The sequence below is a fragment of the Lissotriton vulgaris genome, chromosome 8, assembly GCF_964263255.1.
Source record: "Lissotriton vulgaris chromosome 8, aLisVul1.2, whole genome shotgun sequence".
NCBI classification, from domain to species: Eukaryota; Metazoa; Chordata; class Amphibia; order Caudata; family Salamandridae; genus Lissotriton; species Lissotriton vulgaris.
Genome location: NC_141696.1, coordinates 381,262,567 through 381,289,341, shown reverse-complemented (window position 1 = coordinate 381,289,341; position 26,775 = coordinate 381,262,567). Strand labels below are relative to the sequence as shown.

Here is a 26,775-nt window from a genome sequence, read left to right as displayed (position 1 = left end):
TATGTTGGTGAGAGTGTCTGAAATCACATATTTTTCCCCACAGAATTACATGAACTTCTATAACAATTTCACAAAAATATGGTTTTAAAATGTAATGTGGTTTGCAGGTATCTTGCTTGACTTATGCTATGTAAGTGCAACCTTCATGTAAAAAAGTCTTGTGAGATACTATCAGGAAACTGGTTTCATCAAAAATCTCTCATGGTGAGAGATTTTCGTCATGAAATGAGCTCTCATTTTCAAACATTACGCAAATTTGCAAAATGTGAAATTTGAGTAATTTGGGGAATTGTATGTAATGCATAATTCGGGAATTACTCCAATTTCACCCACATAATTAAACTTTCTTCCAGGCATAATATAATGGCCAGTTTTTTTAGAAAGCTGTTTTTAACAATCTGAGCTGACAATATGCCTCATAACCTCAGAAATAATTAATCTTTAGTGTAGAATAAAGATGGCATTTTCTTGTTAGAGTTAAATAGGCATGCCCCAACTGGTCTGTAAATGTAGAATTATAGATGGAGTGGACTCCATTTGATTAGGCAGTTCTTTGGTGATGAATGAATACAGCAACATCCATAGTAAACAGAGGGTGAGTTACGAGGATGTTTTTCACTGAGGGGTTCTAAGTGATATCAAATACACGAGTGTGAAGCTTCAGTTGTTTATGATGTCACTCACAACGCCAAGGTGAAAAGCATCCCTCCATTTCAATTACTCAACTATACTTCTGTTATGAATAACCCCCAAAATCTTCTGCCCCTACTCCACAATAGAAAGGTTGAGACAAAGAAGTATTGGAGACACATACATAATATGGCCTCCACTCCTTGTCACAAAATCTGAAAAAATACTATAGCTGCCATCCTTAACCTAGCCCACCTTCTTCCTAAAGCCTTCCCCCTCCTGCAGCTATGCTTTCTGCTTTCAGCCAACGAGGACAAGCAACGAGACAACACGAGACAACAAAAGTGAAGCTCGATTTGTATATGATGTCACTCAGAACTGCAAGGTGAAAAACATCCCCATAATTTGCTTTTTACCCATCTTCAGTTTTGTGTTATGTATGGCCACCCAAGACATCTACCCCTGCTTTCAGCTGATACGCAGGGGCAGAGCCATACATAACAAGGCTTCTCCTCCTTGTTCCACATTTTTTTTTAAAGTACTTAACCTCCTGTCACCCACCACCACCACCCTCTGTGCCTCCCCCCCATTCCCCCCTACCCCATTCAAAAGCTGTGCTCCATGCATTCCATTGCTGCTCTAACAGGCTCTCACAGAGCCCAGCCCAGGACTTCCTTTACGATGTAGCAAGAGTGGGTTATGAGATTGTTAACCCACCATTGCAGCTACATCACAGAAGTGAATTATGACATTTAGAATGTGGCATTCACGCTACCCTCTCTCAGTGAGAACCATAAATAACACAGGAAATTGTGCACAGGTTTAAAAATGACCATTGCAAGCGTCCATTTATGATAAGTATGGTTTTCACATACCTACTAAACATCTATTTAAAGCTGCCATTGTTGATTATTTCTTTTCATAGGCCTTTGTTTTCTCTGAGTAATTCTACCAATAAAGAAACATTCCGACGAAAGAATAAATTGCATTCTTGGTAAAAAGTAAAAACACAGCAGTGCCAAAGGCAAAGGACATCTGTTTCTAACAAAGTAAAATAACACTCACTCTCACCATAACTGTTGCCAATGTTGAGCAGTATGTCAGACGTATTGAGTAACATGATCTCCAATTGGCCTAGTTTCACATGGAATAAAAAGACAGAACATCACGATAGGCGCACCAAAGCATTGTTTATAAGCACAAATCAAGGAACATGACACCGGAAAACATGGTCTAAGGCAAAAAGATATCTTGAGAACTAAGAATGAAACGGGATACCTGTGTCTGCAGTATGCAAAGCGGTACTCGGAAATAGTGTTTGCACGTTTCAATGTTCTGGAACATTCTTTCCTGAAGAGCGCCTTTTATTTCAGTTGGAATTGAGCCACACTATCAGGCTAAACTGGTATCTACCTCGTATGAAACTATAGCCAGTGACACATACTGCGTCTTTCTTTAGTCCGTGTTTATGAGATTATTCTTTGGTGTCCATTGTGGTTTTTCTGGGTAGTTGGTTTCCTTTCCCTCAAAGATAATGACTCCAGGCCTTTGTGAGTCCAGGGTTGGTGATGTGTCCTGAACTCCCTTACACTGGCTCTGCAACCGGCAGCATGGAGTAGGCTGGGGTTCTGGCTATTTTCTGAACACAGTGCTTCCAGCTCCTACAGAGAAGTTATGAATTTCAATCATAAGCCCTATAGAGGCGTTCTTTCTTAAAGGTACTAGCCACATGTTAATGTACAAAAACATATAGAATATTAGATGGGTACATGTGCATGACGCAGTCGTTTTCCACTAAAGGATTTCAAGTGACTTAATTGACAGGAAAGTAAATCATCGGTTGTCATTGCATCCACTGTGATGTCACATGGAACGCAGACAGCAGCCCTTCCTTCTTCAATGTGGTCTTTGGTACCAGTCCCTTCTCATGAAAAACCCCCTGTAAACTGACCTTGTAGCCCCGGGGAAGGAGTAATGTTTGAGCAGTGGACAGATGTCTTACCTTACCCTCCACATCCCATAATTTAAAAATATATATATTTCCGATGTCCTGTCACTCTCCTCCAACTCCCTCTGGCCTGACCTTCCTCTTCCATACAAGTTTTCTAAACGTTCTCCTCTACCTACAGGCAGGAGGTGGAGCAGGCATCGTTCTCATGGTCTGCTGCATGCTCCACACCACATCCCTGTTGTGATCTGATTTTTTTAGGATTGCGACCCCTGGTATTTAAGGGACAAGGATAACTATACTTACACGGTATGACACAGAATGCAGAGACGAAGGTCTGCTGCACCTTGCAGGCCTTTACCTTTGTATTTGTGAGTAGCGGCAAAGATTGACAGAATGGGTCCTGCCTATTGAATACTTGTGAGGCAGGAATTCTGTGATTCCTTGCTAAGAGCTGTTTTGCAATGTGCAGACTGATTACATAGGTGCAGTGCATAAAGAGGACATGTAGCACAACAAAAGCTGCACAAAAAGATTGCCGCAATGCAACCCAGCCACCCAAACCTATATCTTTTAAAAATTAAGGGCCAGATTTATCAAGGATTTGCCTTGCCCTTGCCTCTTGCCTTAGGGGCAACGCAACCTCTAAGTCAGATTTACCAAGAGACACAAGGCCACGTTGTGTGACCCTGGGTTGCTTTGTAAATCTGGAGCAACGCATGACAGCACAAGTCACTGCACAAGTCACTGCCTTGTGTTTTTCTATCCTAGGAACGCATTCCATGGGAGGAGCACGAGTGTTCCAATGCATCCACCCATGGATTTTGGCACTTTCCCAGATTTACCAACACTGGTAAACCAGGGAATGCGTGAAAATGCTATGCCTGTTCATGGGAGGTGCAACGAGGGGAAGTATCTTTATTTCTCCCCGTTGTTTCCTCTTTCTAATTGTACTGCATCACACTTAGTAAGAGGAAACTGCATCAGAGGATTGTTTGATGCAGGTAGGTGTTCCTCCCTGCACAAAAACAATCCTACCTGTAATACCATTGCGCACGCGTGACTTTGTTGGTGCTAGGCAGCAGATTGTGCACCAGTGGAGGAAGAGAGCAGGGATGTGCTATATCTCCCTTTCACGCAAGTTGTCTTGCTGTGTTGCGTAGCATGATACCTTGATAAGTAGGCCCTAAATGCCAGTGATCAAAGACATTACTTATTAATTAAGTAACAAATGTCCTTTCCATTGTGCTTAAAGCGAAGAGACTCATCAAATTGGAATTGACAACTGTTCCGAACCAGATACAGTCATGCTGTAAACAGAGCCTCGATTGAGTCTTCATACATAGGGTTAGGGACACAAGTTTAAGTCACCAGTTTTATATCACACTTGCAGTATGTCATGGGCACTTTGTGCAGGCATTTCAAAGAATTGTACATGAATATCCAATCAATCAATCAATCAGCCTATTTGTAAAGCGTGCTACTTACCCGTGAGGGCCCCAAGGAGCTGAGGCGAGAGGGGGGATGCTGCTACTGCTCGAAGAGCCAGGTCTTGAGGAGTCTTCTGAAGGCGAGAAGGTCTTAGGTCTGCCGTATGTGGGTAGGGAGGGAGTTCCAGGTCTTGACGGCGAGGTAGGAGAAGGATCTGCCACCGGAGGTCGTTCGTTGGATGCGGGGAACAGCTGCGAGGGCGAGGCTGGCGGAGCGGAGCTGGCAGGTGGGGGTGTGGAAGCTGAGTCTGCTGTTCAGGTAGGCTGGTCCGGTGTTGTGGAGTGCTTTGTGTGCGTGGGTGAGGAGCTTGAAGGTGATCCTCTTCTCGACGGGGAGCCAGTGTAGGTCTCTCAGGTGGGGGGTGTTCTGGCTGCGGTGGGGGACATTGACGATCAGTTGGGCGGAGGCGTTTTGGATGCTTTGTAGTTGTCGTAGGTGTTTGGTTGGGATTCCTGTGTAGAGTGCGTTGCCGTAGTCCAGTCTGCTTCTGACAAGGGCCTGTGTCACCGTTCTTCTACAAGTGGGGATCCACTTGTAGATCCTGCGGAGCATGGGGAGGGTGTTGTAGCAGGAGTAGGAGACGGCGTTGACTTGCTTCGACATGGAGAGGGAGGAGTCGAGGATGAATCCTAGGCTGCGTGCATGGACGGTGGGTGTTGGTGCTGTTCCCTGTGTGGTCGGCCATCAGGAGTTGTCCCAGGCTGAGGGGGTGGGACCGAGGATGAGGACCTCCGTCTTGTCCGAGTTCAGCTTCAGACGGCGGCTCCTCATCCAGTCGGCGACGGCCTTCATTCCCTCGTGGAGGTTGGTTTTGGCAGTACGTAGTCCTTGGTGAGGGATAGGATGAGCTGGGTGTCGTCAGCGTAGGAGATGATGTTGAGGTCGTGATGGCGGGCCACTTGTGAGAGGGAGGCCATGTAGACGTTAAACAGCGTCGGGCTGAGCTCTGGGGATGCCACAGAAGATGTCGGTGGCTTCGGATCGGAAGGGTGGGAGGCGGTCACTCTGGGTTCTTCTGGAGAGGAAGGACGTGGTCCAGTCAAGGGCCTTCTCTTGGATTCCGGCTTCTAGGAGGCGTGTCTTTAGAGTGCGATGCCAGACCGTGTCAAAGGCGGCTGACAGGTCCAGGAGGATGAGGGCTGATGTTTCGCCGTTGTCTAGTTGGCGCCTGACGTCGTCTGTGGTGGCGATGAGGGCTGTCTTGAAGCTGTAGTTTCGTCTGAATCCGGACTGGGACGGGTTCAGGATGTTGTTGTCTTCCAGGTGCCGGGCCAGCTGCATGTTGACAATTTTTCCGACGACTATTGCTGGGAACGGGAGTAGGGAGATGGGTCGGAAGTTCTTGAAGTCCTTGGGGCCTGCTTTGGGCTTCTTGAGGAGGGCGTTGATTTTGGCGTGCTTCCAGCTTTCCAAGAATGTCGCTATTTCGAAGGAGATGTTGATAACCTTCGGTAGTTGGGGTGCGATGGCAGCATCTGCTTTGTTGAATACGTGATGTGGGCATGGGTCAGACAGAGATCCTGAGTGGATGGAATTCATGACCTTGCGTGTCTCATCGTCGTTGACGTTGGACCAGGAGGTCAGGCGGTTGGCGCTGGTGGTGTTCACAGGGGGGGTGGAGTCTGGCGTAGTCAGGTGGTCATGGTGTTGAAGCTGTCATGGATGTCAGCGATCTTGCGGTGGAAGAAGATGGCTCAAGAGGAGCACAGTTCTTGTGAGGGCGGGATGTCGTTGGCATTGGCGCTGGGGTTGGAGAGTTCTTTTAAGATGCTGAAGAGCCCTTTGCTGTTGTGTGCATTGTTATCCAAGCGGTCTCTGAAGGAGGATCTTTTGGCTAATCTGATGAGGTGGTGGTGTCTGTGGGTGGCATCCTTGTGGGCTGCGTGGTTGTCCGGTGTGTGTTCATGGAGTCATGTCTTCTCCAATTTCCGACATGTACGTCTGGAGGTATGGAGCTTGTTGGTGAACCAGGTGGCTCTCTTGTGGCTGTTGGAGGGTTTCTTGAGCGGGGCGAGGGTGTTGGCCCAGTCGTTGATCCACTGTCTGAGGTTGCGGGCTGCAGCGTCTGGGTTGGTGGGGCCGGTGGGTGGGTTCTTGGCGAGGGAGGTGATCAGCTAGTCTTCGGTGACTTTGCTCCAGCAGCGGCGAGGCAGCTGTTGGGTGCAGTGGTGCGTGGTTGGTTTCTTGAAGGTGAAATAGATGCAGCGGTGGTCGGTCCAGTGGAGTTTGGTGGTGTGGTCGAAGGTTACGTGAGAGCCTGGGAAGAAGACAGGGTCAAGCGTGTGGCCGGCGGCGTGGGTGGGTGAGTTGACGATTTGTCTGAGACCGAGGTTGGCGAGGTTGTCAATCAGGGTGGCGGAGTTGGCATCGTTGTTGTTCTCGAGGTGGAAGTTCAGGTCCCCGAGGATGATGTGGCCAATGGAGGCAAGTGCAAGGGTGCTAGCGAGATCGGCGATTGAGTCGCTGAACTGAGCCCGGGACTGGGGATCTGTAGATGAGTGTTTCTCTGAGGGTGGTGTGGGGTCGGTGTGGATCCGGAAGTGTAGGGGTTCGGCAGTGTTGAGGGTGTCGTCTGCGTGGGTGGCGACCTTGAGGGTGGACTTGTGGACGATCGCTATTCCTCCTCCGATTCTGTTGGCGCTGTCCCTGCGGGTGACCTTGTAGCTGTCCCGGATGGCTATGGCGATGTCGGGCGCCAAGAAGATGGTCCACCAGGTCTCGGTCAGGAAGGCCAGGTCTGGGGAGGAGGTGTCGAGCAGATTCCAGAACTCGATGGCGTGTTTGCATGTGGAGCGTGTTTTGAAGATTATGCAGCGGAGGTGGTTGGGTCCAGTCTTTGGAGGTTTGGTGGTTCTGTCGCAGGTGAAGCTGCAGGTGTGGCAGGGGAAGGGTCCATGGGTCCCATTCATGGCGGCTTGGAAGCAGGTGTGGTTTCGGCCGGTGTTGAGTGCGCAGAGGGTGTTGGTGTCGTAGTGGATTCTGGTGTTGTGGCGTTCGCGAGGTCCGGGGGTTCTGGAGCTGGGCGCTGTCCAGGCGAGGACGGGCGCAGACGGGCTTGCCTTCGGCGCGCAAGCGTCGCGTCCGCTTCTCGGCCTGCATAAGGAGGCTTTGGTAGGGAGGAGCAAGCAGGGATGCGAATGGGTGTGTAGGGGGCGGGACCACAGGGAAGCAGCGGTGGGAAGGGCCTGAGATGGGAGCAGAGGGGGCGCGGGGTGAGAGCTGGCGCACAGGTAGGGGGAAAGGCGAGAAAACAGGCTCAGAACACGGGGCAGCAAGCAGGTGGTGAGCAGCGGCGTGGGGGCGACCTGCCTGCAAGCAGGGTCCAACAAATCTGTATAATACTAACTACGATCTGCATGCATAAATTAGGCACATCATAATTACATGGCATTTTCCATTTTCTTTTGATTCGGAGACATTACTTTGGAGTTGTTTTGGAGCTGGGCGTCAGGTTTGGAATCCTTGCTTGATAAATGTAGGCACACATGCATTCTCTTGTTAAAATACAAGGAAAGGGCGCTTGGAAGCAGGTGTGGTTTCGGCCGGTGTTGAGTGCGCGGAGGGTGCTGGCGTCATAGTGGATTCTGGTGATGTGGCGTTCGCGGGGTCCGGGGGTTCTGAAGCTGGGCGCGGTCCAGGCGAGGACGGGCGCAGACGGGCTTGCCTTTGGCGCACAAGCGTCGCGTCCGCTTCTCGGCCTGCATAAGGAGGCTTTGGTAGGGAGGAGCAGCTGGGAGGCGCGAGCAGGGAGGCCAATGGGTGTGTAGGTGGGCGGGGCCGCAGGGAAGCAGCGGCAGGAAGGGCCTGAGACGGGAGCAGAGAGGGGGCGCAGGGTGAGAGCTGGCGCACGGGTAGGGGGGAAAGGCAAGAAAACAGGCTCAGAACACGGGACAGCAAGCAGGTGGTGAGCAGCGGCGTGGGGGCGACCTGCCTGCAAGCAGGGTCCAATAAATCTGTATAATACTAAATACGATCTGCATGCATAAATTAGGCACATCATAATTACATGGCGTTTTCCATTTTCTTTTGATTCGGAGACAATACTTTGGAGTTGTTTTGGAGCTGGGCGTCAGGTTTGGAATCCTCTCTTGATAAATCTAGGCGCACATGCATTCTCTTGTTAAAATACAAGGAAAGGGAGGATTCTACCAGTTAGAGAAAATAGTAAACGGAGCTGCTTCTTCTTAACATATTAGACAAGAAATTACATTTTGAAAAACATTTTTTGTTTCTTTTTTCAGATTAATTGTGTTCTGGAAGCTTTTGGGCATGCGAAAACAACGTTAAATAACTCGTCCAGCCGATTTGTAAAATACCTTGAACTTCAATACTGCGAAAAGAGAAAAATCCTACTCGGAGGTAAGATTTATTGTAATTATAAGAAGCATCAGGTGAATGCTTCCACTATACATCTCAAAACCCAAGCAGCCCGTCATCAAACTAAACAACTATAGAATACCTTCTCTAGGACTGGTTAAAGAGAACTGTTTGTTTTTCTCTGTTCCGGAACGGTCCCTTCAATTGGATATTATCATGTGGTATCATCATTAGCCACTAGATGGCAGAAGAGTACAAGAAAGAGTTAAGGCATGAAGTATACTTTAAAATCTCTCAGTGTTAATAAGTCACTGAAGAGTGTTTTTTTGTTGTTGTGTATTTCTATTTTATATAGCGCGAATTCGACCCGAAGGTATAGGAGGAAAAATGTACAATAGCACCTATTACATTACACAAGTACACGTTAATTTTTGGTAGGCACGGGGAGATTAAATGATTTGCTCAGAATCACAGGATGTTGAGCCGACACCGCAACTAGTACCTGGTTCCCCAGCTCCAAAGTCGGCAGCTCTGACCTTAGAATGAATGAGAGGTATTTCTCATTATAAAGAGTTGTAAACTTATACGATCATCGAAAGCATTTCTTAAATTTAGAGATATACTCATAGATAATGATGTTTTTATGTGTCAACAGCTGTCAGTATAAAATTGCCACTTATTGCAAAGTGAAAGTCGTACAACCCAACGTTTCACTGATTTGGTCTTGAGCATATCCCCCTGACCATTCTGTGTGCGGAGAAACACAGGTTATTGGTTAGTAATAAAGCCATTATCGCAGTGCTTATTTTGTGCAAGTGAAGCGCACTGGAACACATTTTTGGAGACTAGGCTTATTTTTAGCATTCGACTTAACCCCAGCACAAGAGAGAGAGGATGATTATTGGAAGGGAAGAAAGAAGTGGAAAGTAAATAATTGTAAAATGATAAAGCGAGAAAACGGATGAAAAAGAAACTACAAAAGTGAGATAAAAAGATAATGGGTTGTATCCAATACATTTAGCAATACAAGAGGAAATGTAAAACTGGTATCACTTCCTGTCACAGTTTTGGTCGATCTGGCGTCTTCAATAGTTGAAGAGCTGGGGCAACCCAGTTTTAATGGTGTAACTTTACAGAGCAGTTTACGCCAGACAATTAAGTTGACTTTTACATTGGAGAAGGGCTTTGGTTGCTCTCACATGTTGGGAGCCAGGAGTACATGTTTTGATTGGGCAGAACTTTGTGCTTCTACTAAAGCCTGCTTGCCCTCCAAGTAGCTCTGATAATTGTGTTTGTTTATCCAGCTGCCTGAGCTTGAATTTTCAGGGGCACACACAATACCTAGATAATTTTTTGTTTTATTTGTTAGGTTTTTTCAACATGAATTTTTTGCAAGAAAGGCAGAGTAATGTTGTGACGTCATTCCGCTCCACGCACCGCCGTGGAATGCTGGAATGCCGAAGGTTCTATGCTGAGCGCCGGATGCCAGCTGTCAGTTCTCACAGGCTGACTGCAGGCGGCGGGCGCGCTGATGTCCTGTTGCTTATGTTAAATAAATCTTGTTATCAACACACCACTCTCCGTCTCATGTTGTGGCTACAACATGTTCTTGGCGACGAGGGTCAGTCTACAGTCAGCGAGCAGCAGGGCATACAGCGAATATTGAGGCGTGAAAGGTGAAGCAAGTGAACCTTCAAAGGGTGCCTTCACGCAGAGAGAAAAGACGAGCGCAGAAGAAGAAACAGTAAGAGATTGCGTCTGTGCTGGTGTGAGGAGATCTAGAGAGATTACGTCTCTGGCAATCTGTGTGACAGCTGTTAGAACAGACAAGCGGAAATTGCGTCTGTGCCGGTGTGAGGAGACCGAAAGAGATTTGTCCCAGACAATCGGAGCAACAGCTGATTAGAGATCGAGAGCGGAGCGCTGACAAGAATGCTTTGCATGAAGTTATTTAAAAGAGAATGAGGAAAACGTTCACTCCATGTAAAATAAAAGATTAAATTAAAGAGCAGCGACGATGGTGTATTTACGTGACAATGTCTGAATTATAAAGAGACACATTTGAATGAACGACGTTTTCACTGTGGTGGGTTTACTCTGGAAGAACCAGCTTGGTAACTTTGACAGTAATGCCCAATGTAATAACACCTCGCATGATTTGTGAGGAGCGGAAAGTGGTGTTATGACAAGTTTGACACAGCGCGAGCAGAGCGATCTCTAAGAAAAATAGAGTCATTTGATTATATGTGAACAACTGTTGCGCAGTGAAGAGTATAGAGAGCTCGAGTCTTTTGTCATAAGTAAATATTTCACGAAAAGGAAGCGTGAAGAATTGAATCTAAACACTCTGCGCAGCCGAGCATGAAAAGCAGCACGAGTCTTCTGGCATGAAACTGACACAGAAAATAGGAAATTACGAGGTGAATAAGCTACGCTCTGTCTTGTATTCACATTCACGTGTAATTGGCACATTTAACAGAAAAGAGCAGTAAGTCTTAGGCAACAGCGCCACCTCATGGTAAATTGTGGTACATGTTGGCCACATAATTTTGAGAAAACACATTTGTCTATGGACAGAACCTTATATGTGACAGTGCCTAGAAATAAGACATTTGAATTGGTTGGGAGCATACATTTGAGTTAAAATGGATGTAAGTGCTCTTGATGTATCTGCAGTGTTAATGCCTCCTCACTTTCTCAATCAGCCAGGGAATCCAAGTATAGAGTGGGATGAGTGGATCGAAGTGTTCGATAATTACCTGGAAGCCTTGGATGCGCTGGACTACAGCAGCAACAGGAAAAAGGCAATTCTGCTTACTAACTTAGGCAAAGAAGGACAACATATTTTTAAATATTTGCCTGTTGCAATAAATGAGCAAGGTCAACCCATTGAGGATGCCTACGAGGAGGCACGAAAAAGGCTAGAATTGAGATTTGCTAAGGAAACTAATATAGCGTTGAGAAGGTACAAGTTTTATACTCAGCCACAGAGAGTTGGAGAGTCAATTGATGACTTTGTCACAAGACTTCGTGAACTTTCTTTGAAGTGCAAATTTGGCCCGATGACTGAAGAAATGATCAGAGACCAACTTATCGTTCAGTGTAGAAGCAGGAAGACTCAGGAACGTTTATGGGCCGCAAAGGACCCCTCTCTCAAGGATGCAATTGATATTGCGAAAATAATAGAGGAGTCAGACTCATGCATGAAAGAAATGGATCGTAGGGACAACAAAGTTAGCATGTCTTGTGAAGGTGAAACATCTGTTGTAGAGGGTTGTGAAGGGGATGTAGCTGCCTCTAGCAAGTTTAAAGGTGTGAAGAATGCTAACAGGGGTAGAGCATATCCAAGTAGATTCGGGAACAAAGTTTGTGGAAAGTGTGGCAGTGCTTACCACGCTTCCGACTCGAAACAGTGTTGGGCCATTGGGAAGGAATGCAGAAAGTGTGGCCGGAGGGGTCACTTTGAAAGAATGTGCAGGGATGCCAACAAGGGAAAGGTGGCAATGCTATCAGATGAGTCTACTACATATGAATGCTCTTACAAGCCTGATAGGATCTTGTGTGTTGAACCTTCATCTTGCGGTGGTGGGGAGGATGGAGAAATTCTTCTCACTGAATCTCATAATTTAGACGATAGGAGAAAAAACAGGCCTAAGGCTGGGTTTGTCATTGGTGGTAAAAAAGTTGACTTGATGGTTGACTCGGGGTCACTATATACTATCTTACCAAAAAAAATGTTCAAACAGGAGTGGCCAAATAAGAAGCTGTTGCCAAAAGATATAAATCCAGGGGGTTATCAGGGTGAAAAGATAGACATACTTGGTTACATGGCAACAGTGATTGTTTTTAAAGGAAGATCTGTGAGGGGTAAGGTTTATGTAGCAGAATCAGGACCTCCAATCTTAGGGTGGTATCACCAGTTTGACCTCCATATCAAAATTGACCCACATGCAGTGGAACAGGTCATGGTGGTAGATGATCTCTCTGTGGTAGACATCCTGGAAGGGGGTAAGGGTGTTTTTAGAGATCAGCTGGGCAATCTGGAGGGATACGTACATAAGATAAGGATGAAGAGTAATGCGGTCCCAGTGCAACACAAACTGAGAAAGGTTCCCATCATGGTAAGGGGGGAAGTGAAGAAAATGTTGGATGAGATGCTAGCCAATGGGGTCATAGAACCTATTGAGTGCTCATCATGGATTTCCCCAGTTGTTATTTCACAACGAGCCGATGGTAAATTACGTTTTTGTGTTGACCTCAGAAGTTTAAACCAGAATGTAATCCCTGACACCTTTCCCTTGCCCAACATAAATGAACTGATGGTGATGCTAAAAGGGGCAAAATACTTTTCTAAACTTGACCTTCGTCATGCTTACCATCAGATACGCTTGCATGAGTCATCAAAACACCTCACAGCCTTCATCACCAATGAGGGGATATTTCAATTCACGAGGATGCCCTTTGGGTTATGTTCGGCTGCGAGCGTGTTCCAGAGAATGGTCACGGAGATTTTCAAAGGTGTAAAAAATGTAATTTACTTCCAGGATGACATTTTGGTATTTGGTGAGAGTGTGAGTGACCATAACTCTGCATTGAAAGATGCCCTAGCACGAATCCTAGAATCTGGTCTGACATTACGCAGGGAAAAATGTACATTTTTGGCAACCGAGGTGGAATATCTGGGGCATTCCATCTCGTCAGATGGTGTAAAACCAAAGAGAGACTTACTAGCTTCTATAAAATTGGCTCCAGTCCCCACCAACAGAGACCAGTTACGCTCATTTATTGGGCTAATCGAGTACTATTCCAAGTTCGTGAAGAACTTTGCCAGTAAGACTGAACCCCTAAAAGTGCTCATGAGAAAAGGGATCAAGTTTTGTTGGGGGGATGATCAGAAGAAGTGTTTTGTTGACATTAAGGAAGAAATATGCAATGCAGGCATTTTGGTTCCATTTAATGTAGATGGGAAAACCATCATTACTGTGGATGCAAGTGATACTGGTGTAGGAGCTGTGTTGTCGCAGTGTGACGGCACCAATGAGAAAACAGTGGCGTTCGCTTCTCGTACTCTGACTACCACTGAGCGCTGTTACTCTGTGATAGAAAAGGAGACCCTGGCAGCCGCTTGGGGTGTGGAGTATTTCAGGATGTATGTGTGGGGGCGTAGATTCAAACTCCGCACTGACCATAAACCATTGTTGAAGATACTCTCACCAGGTGGAACAGGAAAGGGGTCAGCCAGACTAGCAAGGTTGGCCTCTAGACTGCAAGAATATAATTTTGATGTCGAGTTTATTTCAGGTTGGCGCAATGTACAGGCCGACTGCATGTCACGACTGTCCTTGAATTGGGAGGATGTAGACAGGACAGGTGTATCTAAAAAAGAAAGTGAAGGGGCCATCGCCAGTGTCGAAGATGTAGTTCAGTGGAGTAGCGGCGCAGTCAGTAAGAAAGAGTGGGTGGAAGCTATGTCTAAGGATGAGGTACTAAAGAATGTTATGAATCTCATTTCCAAAGGTAGACGTAGGGAGAGCACTTTGCCCATCAGCATTAGACCTTTTAATGCAGTCATTGACGAATTGTCAATCGTTGCTGGTCAGGTCATCGTGCGTGGAGACAAAATAATTCCCCCACTTGAAATTCGGAAAAGACTCTTTGACTTGGCTCATGAAGGGCATCTGGGCCAAACCATTACGAGGAAACGTTTGAGGAATGAATTTTGGTGGCCTGGTATGGATGGTGAGGTGGTCGATTGGGTAGAGAGGTGCAGTGAGTGCTGTGAAAGTGAGAAGCGACTCAAGGTGGGACCCCAATCTGTCCCAAATTCCATCCACGACCCAGGTGTAGTGTGGCACAGCATATGCCTCGATTTCATTGGGCCTATGCCGGGTGTTCACCCCAGCAAAAGATTTGGGTTAGTAGTAATGGATGTTCATACTCGGTGGCTCATTGTCTACTTACTCCCTGAAATAACCACTCGAACTACCATTAAGGTTTTGCGTATGATTTTCAAGGAGGAGGGTCATCCCGCTGTCCTTATCACGGACAACGGGACTCAGCTAACTTCTGGTGAGATGAGAGAATTTCTGAGTGAGTGTGGCATTAAACACACGTTCACGACTTTGTACAACCCACAATCCAATGGGATTGTCGAGAGAGCCAATCGCATGATCAAGGGCGCGATAAGTTTGGCAATAACCAATAATCTTGACATTGAGGAGACTCTGAGCGAGTTGGTATGGGCCTATCGCACGACAGAAAATGCAAAAACAGGAGCTATTCCCTTTGTCGCCATGCGAGGTAGGAAACCGGCTTCCAAACTGGTGCCTCCGTGGATCAGAGAATTGGTTGAAGGAAAGAAAGAGAATGGATGTGATGTGAGCATTCCTGAGCATGCTTCCTGTAGAGTGCACGACCAGGAAAAGAATGTGTCCAGCATAATTGCTGGTGACTGGGTCAAGGTCCGTTCCGGACGCTGGGTAAGAGGCTTATGCAAATTTCGAGGACCCTTCCAGGTAAAGGAAGCACACCCATTCTATGTTGTGTTAGAGAATGGTGAAAAGTGGAACCTACGTAGGGTAGCAAAGTACTGCTCACGAGATCATGTTCCCAAAAGCGTGGTTAGTAAAGTGGTTACCAAGAATTCATGTTCTGGGTACATGCTGGCTCATGACAGTCAATTGCTCAACAGTGCTCGCACAGGTGTAGGAGTGAGGGCACCAGGCCCTGGTGGGGATAACCTGAGCAATAGTCAAAGGCCATTTAACACAAATGATGACTCACCTGATCTCCATAGAGCTCAATCCTATCAGAGACCCTTACGGGCCAGGAGAACCCCTCAGCATTTGCATGACTTCATTGTCGGATGATTTATTGTTATGTTCTATGCTTCTGACATTTACATGCCTTTCCTTCCTAGTGTTTTCCTTTTATTCCCTACCTGCGTGTAGAGGAAAGGGGGGTATGTTGTGACGTCATTCCGCTCCACGCACCGCCGTGGAATGCTGGAATGCCGAAGGTTCTATGCTGAGCGCCGGATGCCAGCTGTCAGTTCTCACAGGCTGACTGCAGGCGGCGGGCGCGCTGATGTCCTGTTGCTTATGTTAAATAAATCTTGTTATCAACACACCACTCTCCGTCTCATGTTGTGGCTACAACAAGTAATCAACATAAATATTGCATGAGCGAAAAAAAAGAAAAAGGAAACATCAAAATAGAAAAAAACACATCGATCTGCTGAAATCAAAATAACTAGCCAGAGCAATTTCCCAATTAAATACAGCCCGTAACTGGAGCCCAAATCTTCATGCCAGAGGCCCTCTTTTTCTCACCCGTAGTCCTATATAGAGCCAATTCAAGGTTATACATTGCTAGAAGACGAGCACGCCATGTGGAACAAAGCGGAGGATCTGGAATTATCCAGTCATGCCTGACACATGCTCGCACTAATGCTATACAAATAAAAACTAAACTTTTTTCTGTATTCAGACCATCCCTTAGAACAATCATCTGATGTTACACCTAATATCACCAGTTCTCCAGTTATAGTTACCGATGTACCTAATAGAAGTTCCAAAAATTGTTCAATGGAGGAAAATAAGTCAACTAATTTTGGACATACAAAAAACATGTGCACGGCATCAGCGGCACTTCACCGCATCTACTACAAGCAGTCCCAACAGTTGTTCTGCATTTAGCTATCTTGCCAGGTGTGTAATACAGATCGTGAAGAGCCATATAATGTTGGGTGCGCATTCTTCCTGTCAGCAGAACCTTATTTGCTAGACTTATTGTCTCCTCCATGTTAACTACATTAATGCTCAACTTTGTTGCCCATATATTTCGGTGATATTCTAAATCATCAGGAAGTGATTTAATCAATAATACATAAAATTGGCCTAGCGGTGTTTACTTAAACATGCTCTCAATAAGTGTGATTCGCCTCAATTGGGATTCCCCCTGGAGTTCCAAGGAATTCAGGAAACTACGAACCTGTAAAAAAATTTAAAAAATCATTTTTTGGCAACCCGTTTTTTTTTGGGAGTTCAGAAAAAGGGACCAAGTGTCCGTCTTGCAGTATATCACCCATGTACTGAATTCCATAGAATCGCCACCTGTTTATAACAAAGTCTCGAAATATTGATTGAAGAATATCCGGTGCTGCCAAAGGTGTATAAATACTAATCTTTGACATACTCAGCTGGCCTTTAATATATTTCCATACAATATAAGCTGACTTCAAGATCTTAAATTTAGTTTTTTTGAAATAACTGGGTTCAATACTTTTCACTAAGCAGCCCCTACATCCTTCCCCAAGTCCAAATTCATAAATAGAAGGAGAATGAGATTGAAAAATACGAGCCCTATCACCGATCACCAGTGGGCTGATAAACTGCAAAACAGATGCTAAATAATAAAATAAAAAGTGCGGTATACCCCAACCACCCTGATCTTTTGATAATACCATCTTTTTATATGCCCGTCTTTGAAGCTTATAGCCCCACAAAAATCTTGCTGACATCCTTTCTAGCTGCTTAAAGCCGCTAAGCGGGAACTCAAGCGGTATAGTACGGAACATATAAAGTAGCTTGGGTAATACCATCATTTTTAAAACATCAGTGCGCCCATAAAGGGATAAATGAAAATTGGTCTATTCTCTCCAACATTGTATTAGCTTTTTTCAGAACCATATCTACATTTAGGTCAGGGATATTAGAAACAGGCAATGATATTTTAATACCTAAATAGGTAACTTCTGCCACCGTCTTAATATGCGCTGGAGGGTCTTGGCCACCATGAAAAATTTGGGTCTTGGAGATATTCAGCTTGTATCCTGAAAAAGAGCCAAACTGAACTGCAAATTCCTCTATAGCTGGCATCGCATGAACAATATCAGTAGTCACCACAACAATATCGTCAGCGTAAGCAAGAGCTCTATAATCTCTGTGGAAAACTTGAACCGGTTTAATCCTTTCAGAACAATTCAATTTATTAAAAAACAAATCAATATATAATGCGAAAAGAAGCGGGGAACATGGACACCCTTGGCGTGTTCCACGAGAGATAAAAAAAGCAGATGATTCCTGTCCACACAACCTAATAGAAGCTGTTGGAGACAGATAAAGAGCCTTCAAAGCCAAAATTATTTTTGGACCAAAGCCTTTCTGATATAAAAGATCCCACAGATATGGCCAAGCGACTCTGTCAAATGCGTTTTCGGCATCCAAAAGGGTAACTCCTATTGTAGTCTCAGTTGCGAGTGCCCAATCTAGCAAAGCAATAAGACGGTGTACATGATCGGTGGTATCACGGTTCGGGATAAAACCATGTTGGAATTGGGACACAATAGATGGAATTATACCAGATATCCGTGTAGCTAACATTTTTGAATAAATCTTGCTGTCAGCATTAACTAATGATATGGGTCGATATGAGGCAGGCAACAGAGGTGGTTTGTCTTTTTTCAAAAAAAATAATATCATCCAATGTCGCCAAGATACCGGGCCTTGCCCTTCTGTGCTTCCAGATAAACTAGCACCATATCTTCCTTTAATAGGTGCCGAAACATCCTAAAGAATGCCAGTGGGATGCCATCTGGACCTACTGCCTTGCCTGAAGCAAGTGATAGAAGAGCAGCTTCAGTTTCTTCCCATGTGATATCTCTCTCTAGATCTACAACCTGATCTGAATTTAACATAGATATGCCACTGCTAGCACTGAAATCCAGAAGTGAATCTGAGGTATAGCCAATTATATCATCCTTATAAAGTTTACTGTAATATTAACGAAAGACTTCCAAAACTTCATCAGTTTTTACATGGAATTGCCCTATCTCATCCTGAATCTTATTTACATAATTAGCTACTTCTTTCTGTTGAATCTTTTTGGCTAATATTCGACCAGTATTTTCTCCCACCTCGTAAACTTGCGAGCGATGTACTGCTATTTCTGCAGCTAATTTATTAGCGAATGTTTCATACAGCCTCGACTTTTGGATAGCTAGTTCCTTCGAAATGTGTTCTGTATTCTGATCTAAAGTAACGGCTGTCATTAGTTTAGATTCATATTCCTTAAGTTTCTTGAGTTCAGCTGCAAATTTCTCTCGAATTTTCCGCTGTTTATTAATTGAATAAGACAACGTCTCACCCCGTACTCCCGATTTAAAAGCAATCCAAACTACATCTACGGGTGCTGATCCTTGATTAAAATGAAAGAAATCAGGAATCCACTTCCCCATATGTTCCATGTATAATGGATCAGCAAGTAATTTCCGCTCAAATGTCCAAATCCTATTAGGAAGACTATAATTTCCCTCTAATTCTAAGATGATCGGGTTAAGGTCCGAAAATATTTTGGGAAGAACATCATTAGAATCTTTAACATAGCTAGTGGTGATAATAAAAATAATCTAAACGAACAAATTTCTGATGCGGAACAGAAAAGAAAGTATAGCCAGAAGAGCCCGAGCATTTGGCATAGCCTACATCTACTAACCCAAACTCTTTGATTAGCCCTCTCATAGCTGTATAAACTTTTTTTTCCTACCTTGATACGAAATGTCACTAGTTATGTCACATTGGCTATCCAAATGCAAATTAAAATCTCCACATAGGATTAAGGGAGAGGCCCAACCAGCAAGCTCAATGCTAAGATGGTTCAGCATCTCAGGTTCATCTAAATTAGGACCGTAAACAGCACAGATAGTCCAAGGGGAACCTTCAAAAAACATCTCACAGATCACCCAGCGACCATACGGATCAACTTTTAGATGTTTACATGTCCCCCCTACCTCTTCTTTTCATAATTGCGACACCTCTTGTAGTTGTTCCTTGTTACGTACACCATACAACTGGTTGGAAAAAATGTGGACCCCTACATACTAGTTAGTTTGCTAATCGTAGGGAATACATAAACACAATTTGAGAAAGGTAATATGTAGCAAACCAGTGATAGTTTTATCGCCCTTATTTCGACCTCATTTCAAATACTGTCTGATAGACAATAATAATTCACTGAGACAGTAATATATCAAAATTATTTGATTTTTTATTTTTCATTCTATTTATTTACTTTTTATATTTTTTTGATATTTGAAAAAAGTCTATATTTTTTGTTACTTAGTTCATAAAAGACATATGTGATTCATATAAATAACATTTAGTGACATACAATACTTATATTGACAAAAAACAGAACAGTTTCAACATAGATACAAAAAAAGTGCTATACGATATATTCAGTCGATGGGAAAGAATTATAATTGTCTATCAGACAGTATTTGAAATGAGGTCGAAATAAGGGCGGTAAAACTATCACTGGTTTGCTACATATTACCTTTCTCAAATTGTACACCCTACAACTTCCATACCTAAATCTCTCAACCAGTGCCTGTTATTCCAGGATAAATGTGTTTCTTGCAAACACAATATATCCAACTTCATAAAATGAAGAATTTGGGCCGCTATCCCTCTTTCATTTTCATCATTCAACCCACAGATGTTCCATGAGCATATCCTTAGTTTAACCATTATAGACCAACAAATGATTTCTGATGGATGACAAAACATAAGTATACCTTTTCTTGGCTCATCTCTAATTAAAACATATTTATCAGCATATGCAATGAAAAGACCATTACATTTATTTAACACATTCCAATTTAACTAATTGACTTGGAGAATAGAGCAAGGAGAAATAATCTCCGCGTTCTAGGCGTTCCAGAAGGAAGCGAAGGCAGTAACATTCGACAATACGTCATAGGACTGTTCACTGAAGCCTTCCCCGAGTTGACCCAGTGGCAGTGGGAAACGGAACTACAAAGGGCTCATCGATTTCCTTTTCGGCAGAAGAATGGTGGAGGGACTACAACTGCTAAGCCTAGAGCAATACTAATTTCTTTAAATAACTTACTTTCACATGAAGCTTTGTATGCATTGGCTAGGTCTGATCGCAAGAGAAAGGGGAAGGGGGTTGAGTTTTTTGTTCATCCTGACTATTGTCAGGCAACTGTGCAGCAGAGGTGGCAACTTCGTCAGCTTATACCTTTATTTCAGGCCAAAGGTGGCATCATATCTTCTTAATCCATCAAAATTGAAGATTATATATAAAGAGAAAACCCACTTTTTGATGTCAGAGATTAGTGCCAAGGAGTTATTGGTCTCTATATAGTCTAACATAATATAGCTGTAGAAACTTTGCCTTTTTGTCTGAGCTGTTTTGGGATATTTTTTTTTCTTTATGTACCTATATTATGTGTTTTCTTTGTTTGCTCGTCATCAGGAGACAGGTGCGACCAGCGAGATGCATCCTGCCTCTTATTCCATGACTTTAAGGGACTATGCAGTCCCTTTGTCTCGTTTGGGTGGGTGTTGGGGTGGTTGAGGGTGGGTTGAGGGGTGGCTCTAGGGGGGGAGTGGGTGGGGCAAGAAAGAGCAGAGTGGTTTTTTTGATAACTAGATAATTTATGGTGTTTTTCTCTGACAGCTGAACAGATCAGAGGAGGGGAGTCATTAACCTACTTGGATTTTTAGATCTGGCTTGACAGTGCAACTGTCTGGCCATTTACCCTACACCAATATTTTTCTACATTTCATTGCTTCCACACAAATACATATCCATTCCCATGCTATCTAATTGTAATGCTTCATGTTAACATACAGCATTCCTTTAAAGCAAGACCCATTGGCATTGCAATGCTTGTACAATCTTAGGCAGCTGTAAATAATTGTCTGCCACAGGAACTTTAAAGGCATGTGCTGTTTTCAAGCATTTGTTGACATGTCTAAGGTAAACAACAGAACATAACATAATATCATGCACAAAGCAACGTAGCAACATCATATAAATATAAGTCATAACAAAACAGTCAAAGCAAAATGCAACACAATTACAATTGTACAACAATATCACATTGCAGTAATGTAGAACACAAACATCAAGGCCCAAATACAACTGAATGCATCACTACCACAACAAAATGCCTCACAACAAATAAGCACATACATTCTTGTCGCATGTCTGCCTTCATAAACCTGCTTTGATAAATCAATGGTAAAGCTTGTTTGTATCACCACTGTCGTAACTTACCAACAATGGCATGAAAAAGTGCCAGTGAAAAATGTTTTGTGATTCTGCCCAAGAAGTGTGCGGTGGTATCAAGACTAGGCAGTTATGGTGTTTTGGCAAACACAGCAATCAGCAGCATTGACAGCGGTCTCCTAAGAAAGACTTTTGACCCCAACATATTTTGTTTTACTAAGGGCTACCCTGCCACTTTGCCTATCCAGGGATAGCATATGATAAACAAGAACAGCAGACACATGATGATTATTCACCGCACACACAAAATCTCTTTTCAGTGCACACAGCTTCTGCATAAAGATATGAGATTGTCCATCCTGCAGCACCACATTTATCCTCTAAGGTCCTTTCTGAGATCGGCCTAGGAAGCTAATTCTGAATAAAAGTCTCAGGACCGTCACATTTACTGTTTACAGGCCTGATAGTTGGCTAAACAGATTCAGTGAGTTATGCTTGCCTCAGAAGGGTTCAGACACTGAAGCTCAGGACTGTCAGTGACTAAAAGTGAATAAGGCTACCTATAAGAAAATACTTGCAGTAGATATCATAGGCACACTCTTCATTGAAGCAGAGAATAGGGACCTTGCCCATTGAAAGCCACTGGATTCTGAATAATAATAAGCAACATAAGGCCATATTTTGTTGCGCTTGCACCACACAACATGGTACATGTGCAATGCAACTGATAAATTAGATTTATGAAGCCACATTAGGCATCTTTGTGTGAACTTTGAGTGGCTTCATAGATGTTGAGGAAAGTAACGCAGTGCAAATCGCTGCATTATCTTACTCAGCGCTAGGGAGGCGTTCCATAAATGCTGTGTGTTCCCAAGCAGCGCCAATGGTTTGGGATGCATTCCCTAATTTACCAGAGCTGGTAAACCTGTGAATGGGCCAAAAAGATGCACCTGCCCAGGAGAGGTGTAACGAGGAGAAATATCTTCATTTCTCCTTGTTTCATGTTCTATGTGTGCTGCATTCTGCAGCTCACATAGATAGAGGAATATGCCTCTCAGGGTTGTTTTTTGCTGGAATGTGCCCCTTCCTGTGCAAAAGCAATCCTGCATGCAACACAGGCACCCTTACATAATGGTGTAAGGGTGCCTGCATTGGTAATAGGCAATCAAAATTGTGCCAGTGCAGGGGAAAAGACAGGAATGCATTGTATTCTTTTAAATGCAGTGTATTCCTGCCCTTTCCCTGTCATGCAGTGCAGAGCAGCAAGGTGACTTGCTGTCAAATCACTCCTTAGATGAGACACCGGCTGTCGGGTAACCCTGAAGATATCTTCTCCTCTTCTCATATTTTCACTGTTCCCAACAGGAGAGAAAGGGAAAACACAATGAAGCCCTACCGGTAACATGCTAGTGGAAGGTGACGAGGAGTAGACGATTGAAACTGCAGAAACAAAGGCTGCTGTGGCTGCCCCATATTGTTTCCCACTGTCCTCTGCACCATGCCATCTTTGAAAGCTGTGCAAGGGGTTCTCGTTCTATTTCTTTCGGAATACCAGTGAGAGGAATTCTTCCCAGTCACATACCTTTAACTGTGCCTTTGCTTCTTTATTTTCACTGTACCCCTGCCTTGCCATCGGTTTCTATGAAGCAACAACACAGAGAAATTGCATGGCAACGCTTTTTGCAGCGGTGCAAGTTTAAGGAGGACTTAGCTGCTATCAAAGGCACCTGAATGGTTAATCTGAGCAATGGATCACACACCTAAGCACCTTGCCCAAGTGCTTGGAGACCCTCTTGAGGATTAGTGCACTATACAAATCAACATAACATAGCGTGTTTATTTGTATAGTTATGTAGGGCCTACTGTGCCATGCCAAATGGACTAAGGATGCAGTGTTATTTACTCCAGGTTACCGTAATAAAACATAGATTTTACCTGACAAGGTTGAGAATGAGAACAATTCACTTTTAGTAGCTTTTCCAACCATGGGCAAATGGAAAAGAAACCTTCCAAAATGTCTCTGTGATGGAAAATCAGACCAAACAACTCTCCACTTTATTATATTTGCAATGTTTAGGTGGATATTAGGAAGAGCATTTTATGCCCACTATTTTTGAAGGAGAAATTGTATTTTTATAAAATTGCTTTTGTCTTTATTTGTAATTCAGAAAATGTGAAAGTTTGCAACATGGAAGTGGCTTATATTCAAAGGTCGATTAAAAGAAGAAAGCTTAATTCTCCAGTATTAGGGGTGTCTTTCATAGATTCACATGCCTGAATCATTCCCCGTCATCGGAGTGTGAGTCCCACAGCACATAAAAAAGCAATAATATGCCATAATAACATAGGAAAAAACAGTAATTCCCAACCAGGAAGTAAAGTAGGCTAAGCTACATGAGAAAAAACTTCCACACTCATGACTATCCTAGTCATTTTGTATAGTCCAAACTACAGCCAATCAGGCGACAGCACCCACCAGAAGGTTCTCCCCAGAGGCTCAGGCTCTCAGATTTTCTACCGCACGTCATGTGAAGGGAGTCTCCCTGAGCTCTGTTCAGTACTTCTCTATTTTCCTTCTGGAATCTAGTGTTTTGAAAATGTCTTCCAAGAAATCTTTATTCAGACCTTGTGACTCTTGTGGTAAGCTCCGGCTTTTTAAAGAAGATCCCCACAAGAAGTGCATTTATTGCCTTTATCTTGAACATCATGTAAAGGACTCAAGATCTATAGAACCTTCTCTCAGAAGACCCTCAGGGACAGAGGTGGGCCACCTGCTTTTGTGGCTACTAAAGCTTAAGGATTCGGATTATCCTGCTTCTGAGGTAGGCAGTATTGCCTCTGGGTCTACTCCAGCCTCTAGGAAGAGAGCTGCTGCTGAGGTGTTAACTTCTCCTGGGGCTAAAGTTGCTAAGAAACAACTACCTACTAAGGGGTCTCAGAGGCCTTCCACATCTAAGGCTGCTCCCCCTGTTAAGGAAAAAGATGGCCCATGTACGCCCCCGAGAAGATCCACCAAAAAGTTACCTCAGACATCTGAGAAGATTTTACCTCAGATTCAGCCTTTGTCGTTGATGCCCTGTCGTCGTCGACTCCTTCATCGACGAAGATCTCCGTCGACGATACATCTACGTCAACGGTAACTTTTTCATCTCCTAAACCACAGATGATTATGTAGACGGCGTCTTCATCGCCGATGATGGTCTATGTCACTGTTAGACCTATCTCGTCGACTGCAGGGTCTTCATCTTCTACCATCGTCGGCGCCTCGTCGACGACTACTCTGAAGAAGATCCATTGACGACACCGTCAACTACATCATGGTCCACGCTTACTCTTCCGCCGACGAAGAAACTACCGTCGACGGGCTCGTCGACGAGCACACTATCGTCGACGAAGGCACCGTCGACGACGAAGACTTCGACGAAGATAACACCGTCGACAAAGCCAATACCGTCGACGAAGCCAATACAGTCGGTAAAGCCAATACCGTCGACGAAGCCAACATCGTCGATGAAAACGCCACTGTCGACGGAACCATCATTGTCGACGATGATAACTGCACCGTCGACGACGACCTCGTCGTCGTCTAAAGCCAATTCCAGGTCAGCGAGTCCTTTGGTGGACCCACTGTTGACGCCGCAGCTATCCTCTTGTACCACTCTGCAAGTGTGGTCGCCGTCTATGGCTTTTCTGTTGACGCCAAAACTGTCTTTGCTTCAGAGACGTTGTTCAACTTTGGAACAGTTATCACCTTTACATATTTCACCGCAAAAGGTACCTCTGCAGGTTCCAGACAAGCTTCTTGACTCTGAGGACAGTGAGGAGGATTCTGTCATTGAAGAAACCTTTGGAACGGCGACAAGTCCTTCCGAACTGAACATAAAGTATCAGGAGGACGACCAAGACGATCAACATTCACCTGAACTAATGACATCACATGTAGCAAATGTCCCTGCAGCTCAGGTGCCAATTGCATTGCTCACCAATCTTCAATGCATGCTGGATGACTATTACAGGTGTTTTCCGCCATCAGAATCTACAGGCTCTGTGCCTCCTACACCTGCGGTGGAAACGCCTTTACCAGACTTCCGACCTCCAAGGTCTCCTCCTCCTACACCGCCCAACCAGCCGGAAGAACAACATTCTTCTGATGAAGAAGAAAGAGAGGAAGGAGAAGCCGAAGACAGGTCCATGATGTTGGAGTGGGATGATTACCAAGTACAAACTCCTTCTCCATCACATCCAGCTACCTCGGATTCAACAACAGTGGGCGTGGGTGGATTCCACTTTTTCATGGAGCGGGCTACGAAGCGCTTCCATATAGACATGGAACATACGGAGCAGGAATGCTTTCTGTATGATTTTAAAGACCAGCCAAGAAAGCAAGCAAATTCTATACCTATTATAGACTTCATCTGGAAGGAGGGTATTAATGTCAGGTCTACCCCAGCTTCCATACCTCCGGTCCTGCCATGGATCGATAAGAAATATAAGGCACCTAAAAAATCTCCTGCTTGCCTTATAGGACAACCAAAACTGGTTTCAGTCATTGTTCAAGCGGCCCAAAAGAGATCCAGGAACCCTTCATCTCCAATTGCAGCCCCACCGGATGGAGATGGCAGGCGCTTGGATGCCATTGGTAAACGTGTGTCAATGATGGCAGCTACCACGGTTCCGGCTGCTAACTCATTGGCCATCCTGGGCAGATATGACCGGCAGATGTGGTCGCATATTTCCCCATACATAAATCTACTTCCTGAGCCTTCTAAATCTGAGGCGCAGAAAATCCTGCAGGAAGGGGAAAGAATCTCGGCTGAGATCATCGACTCGGCGGTTGATGTTGCCTCAACTGGGTTCAGGCAGTTGGCTGGAGCTGCTGTCTTGCGTAGACAGGGGTGGCTACGATCCACTTCATTCCATCAAGAAGTACAAATGAAGGTATTGGATATGCCGTATGACGGAGAGTTTCTGTTTGGCCTGCAATTGGAGGAAGCCTTGCAGACTATAAAAAAGGATACAGAAACAGCGAAATCCTTGGGCACCCTACAATTTCGTAAACCGCCCTTTCGAGGAGTGAGAGGACGGGATCATCCTCCAACAGAGGTGGATATACACAACAATCTTCCTACAAGCAGGGAAATCATCGCTACCAAACCCAGCGCTATCAGTCCTACAGCCAACGAAGAAATAATTATTCCCAGAACAAGGGGAAACCGGCCTACAGCGGAAAGGACACACGTCAATGAGACTTTTCAACTGCCACCGCTACTGTCCCACTCTCAAGTAAAATTTGGAGGACAAATATCAAAATTTTACTCAAAATGGTCATCGATAACATCGGACAGGTTGGT

The 26,775-nt window shown here is 44.6% G+C and overlaps 1 protein-coding gene across 1 annotated transcript in view; it reads left to right on the top strand.

Annotated features, from left to right (window-relative positions):
- The window catches only part of MYO16 (myosin XVI), a 2,821,299-nt gene that overhangs the window by 1,225,996 nt on the left and 1,568,528 nt on the right, over window positions 1-26,775 (top strand). Inside the window, exon 15 of the mRNA XM_086934162.1 lies at window positions 8,311-8,428. Within this exon, the coding sequence (XP_086790288.1) occupies window positions 8,311-8,428 (118 nt within the window). The remainder of the gene's footprint in view (window positions 1-8,310; window positions 8,429-26,775) is intronic.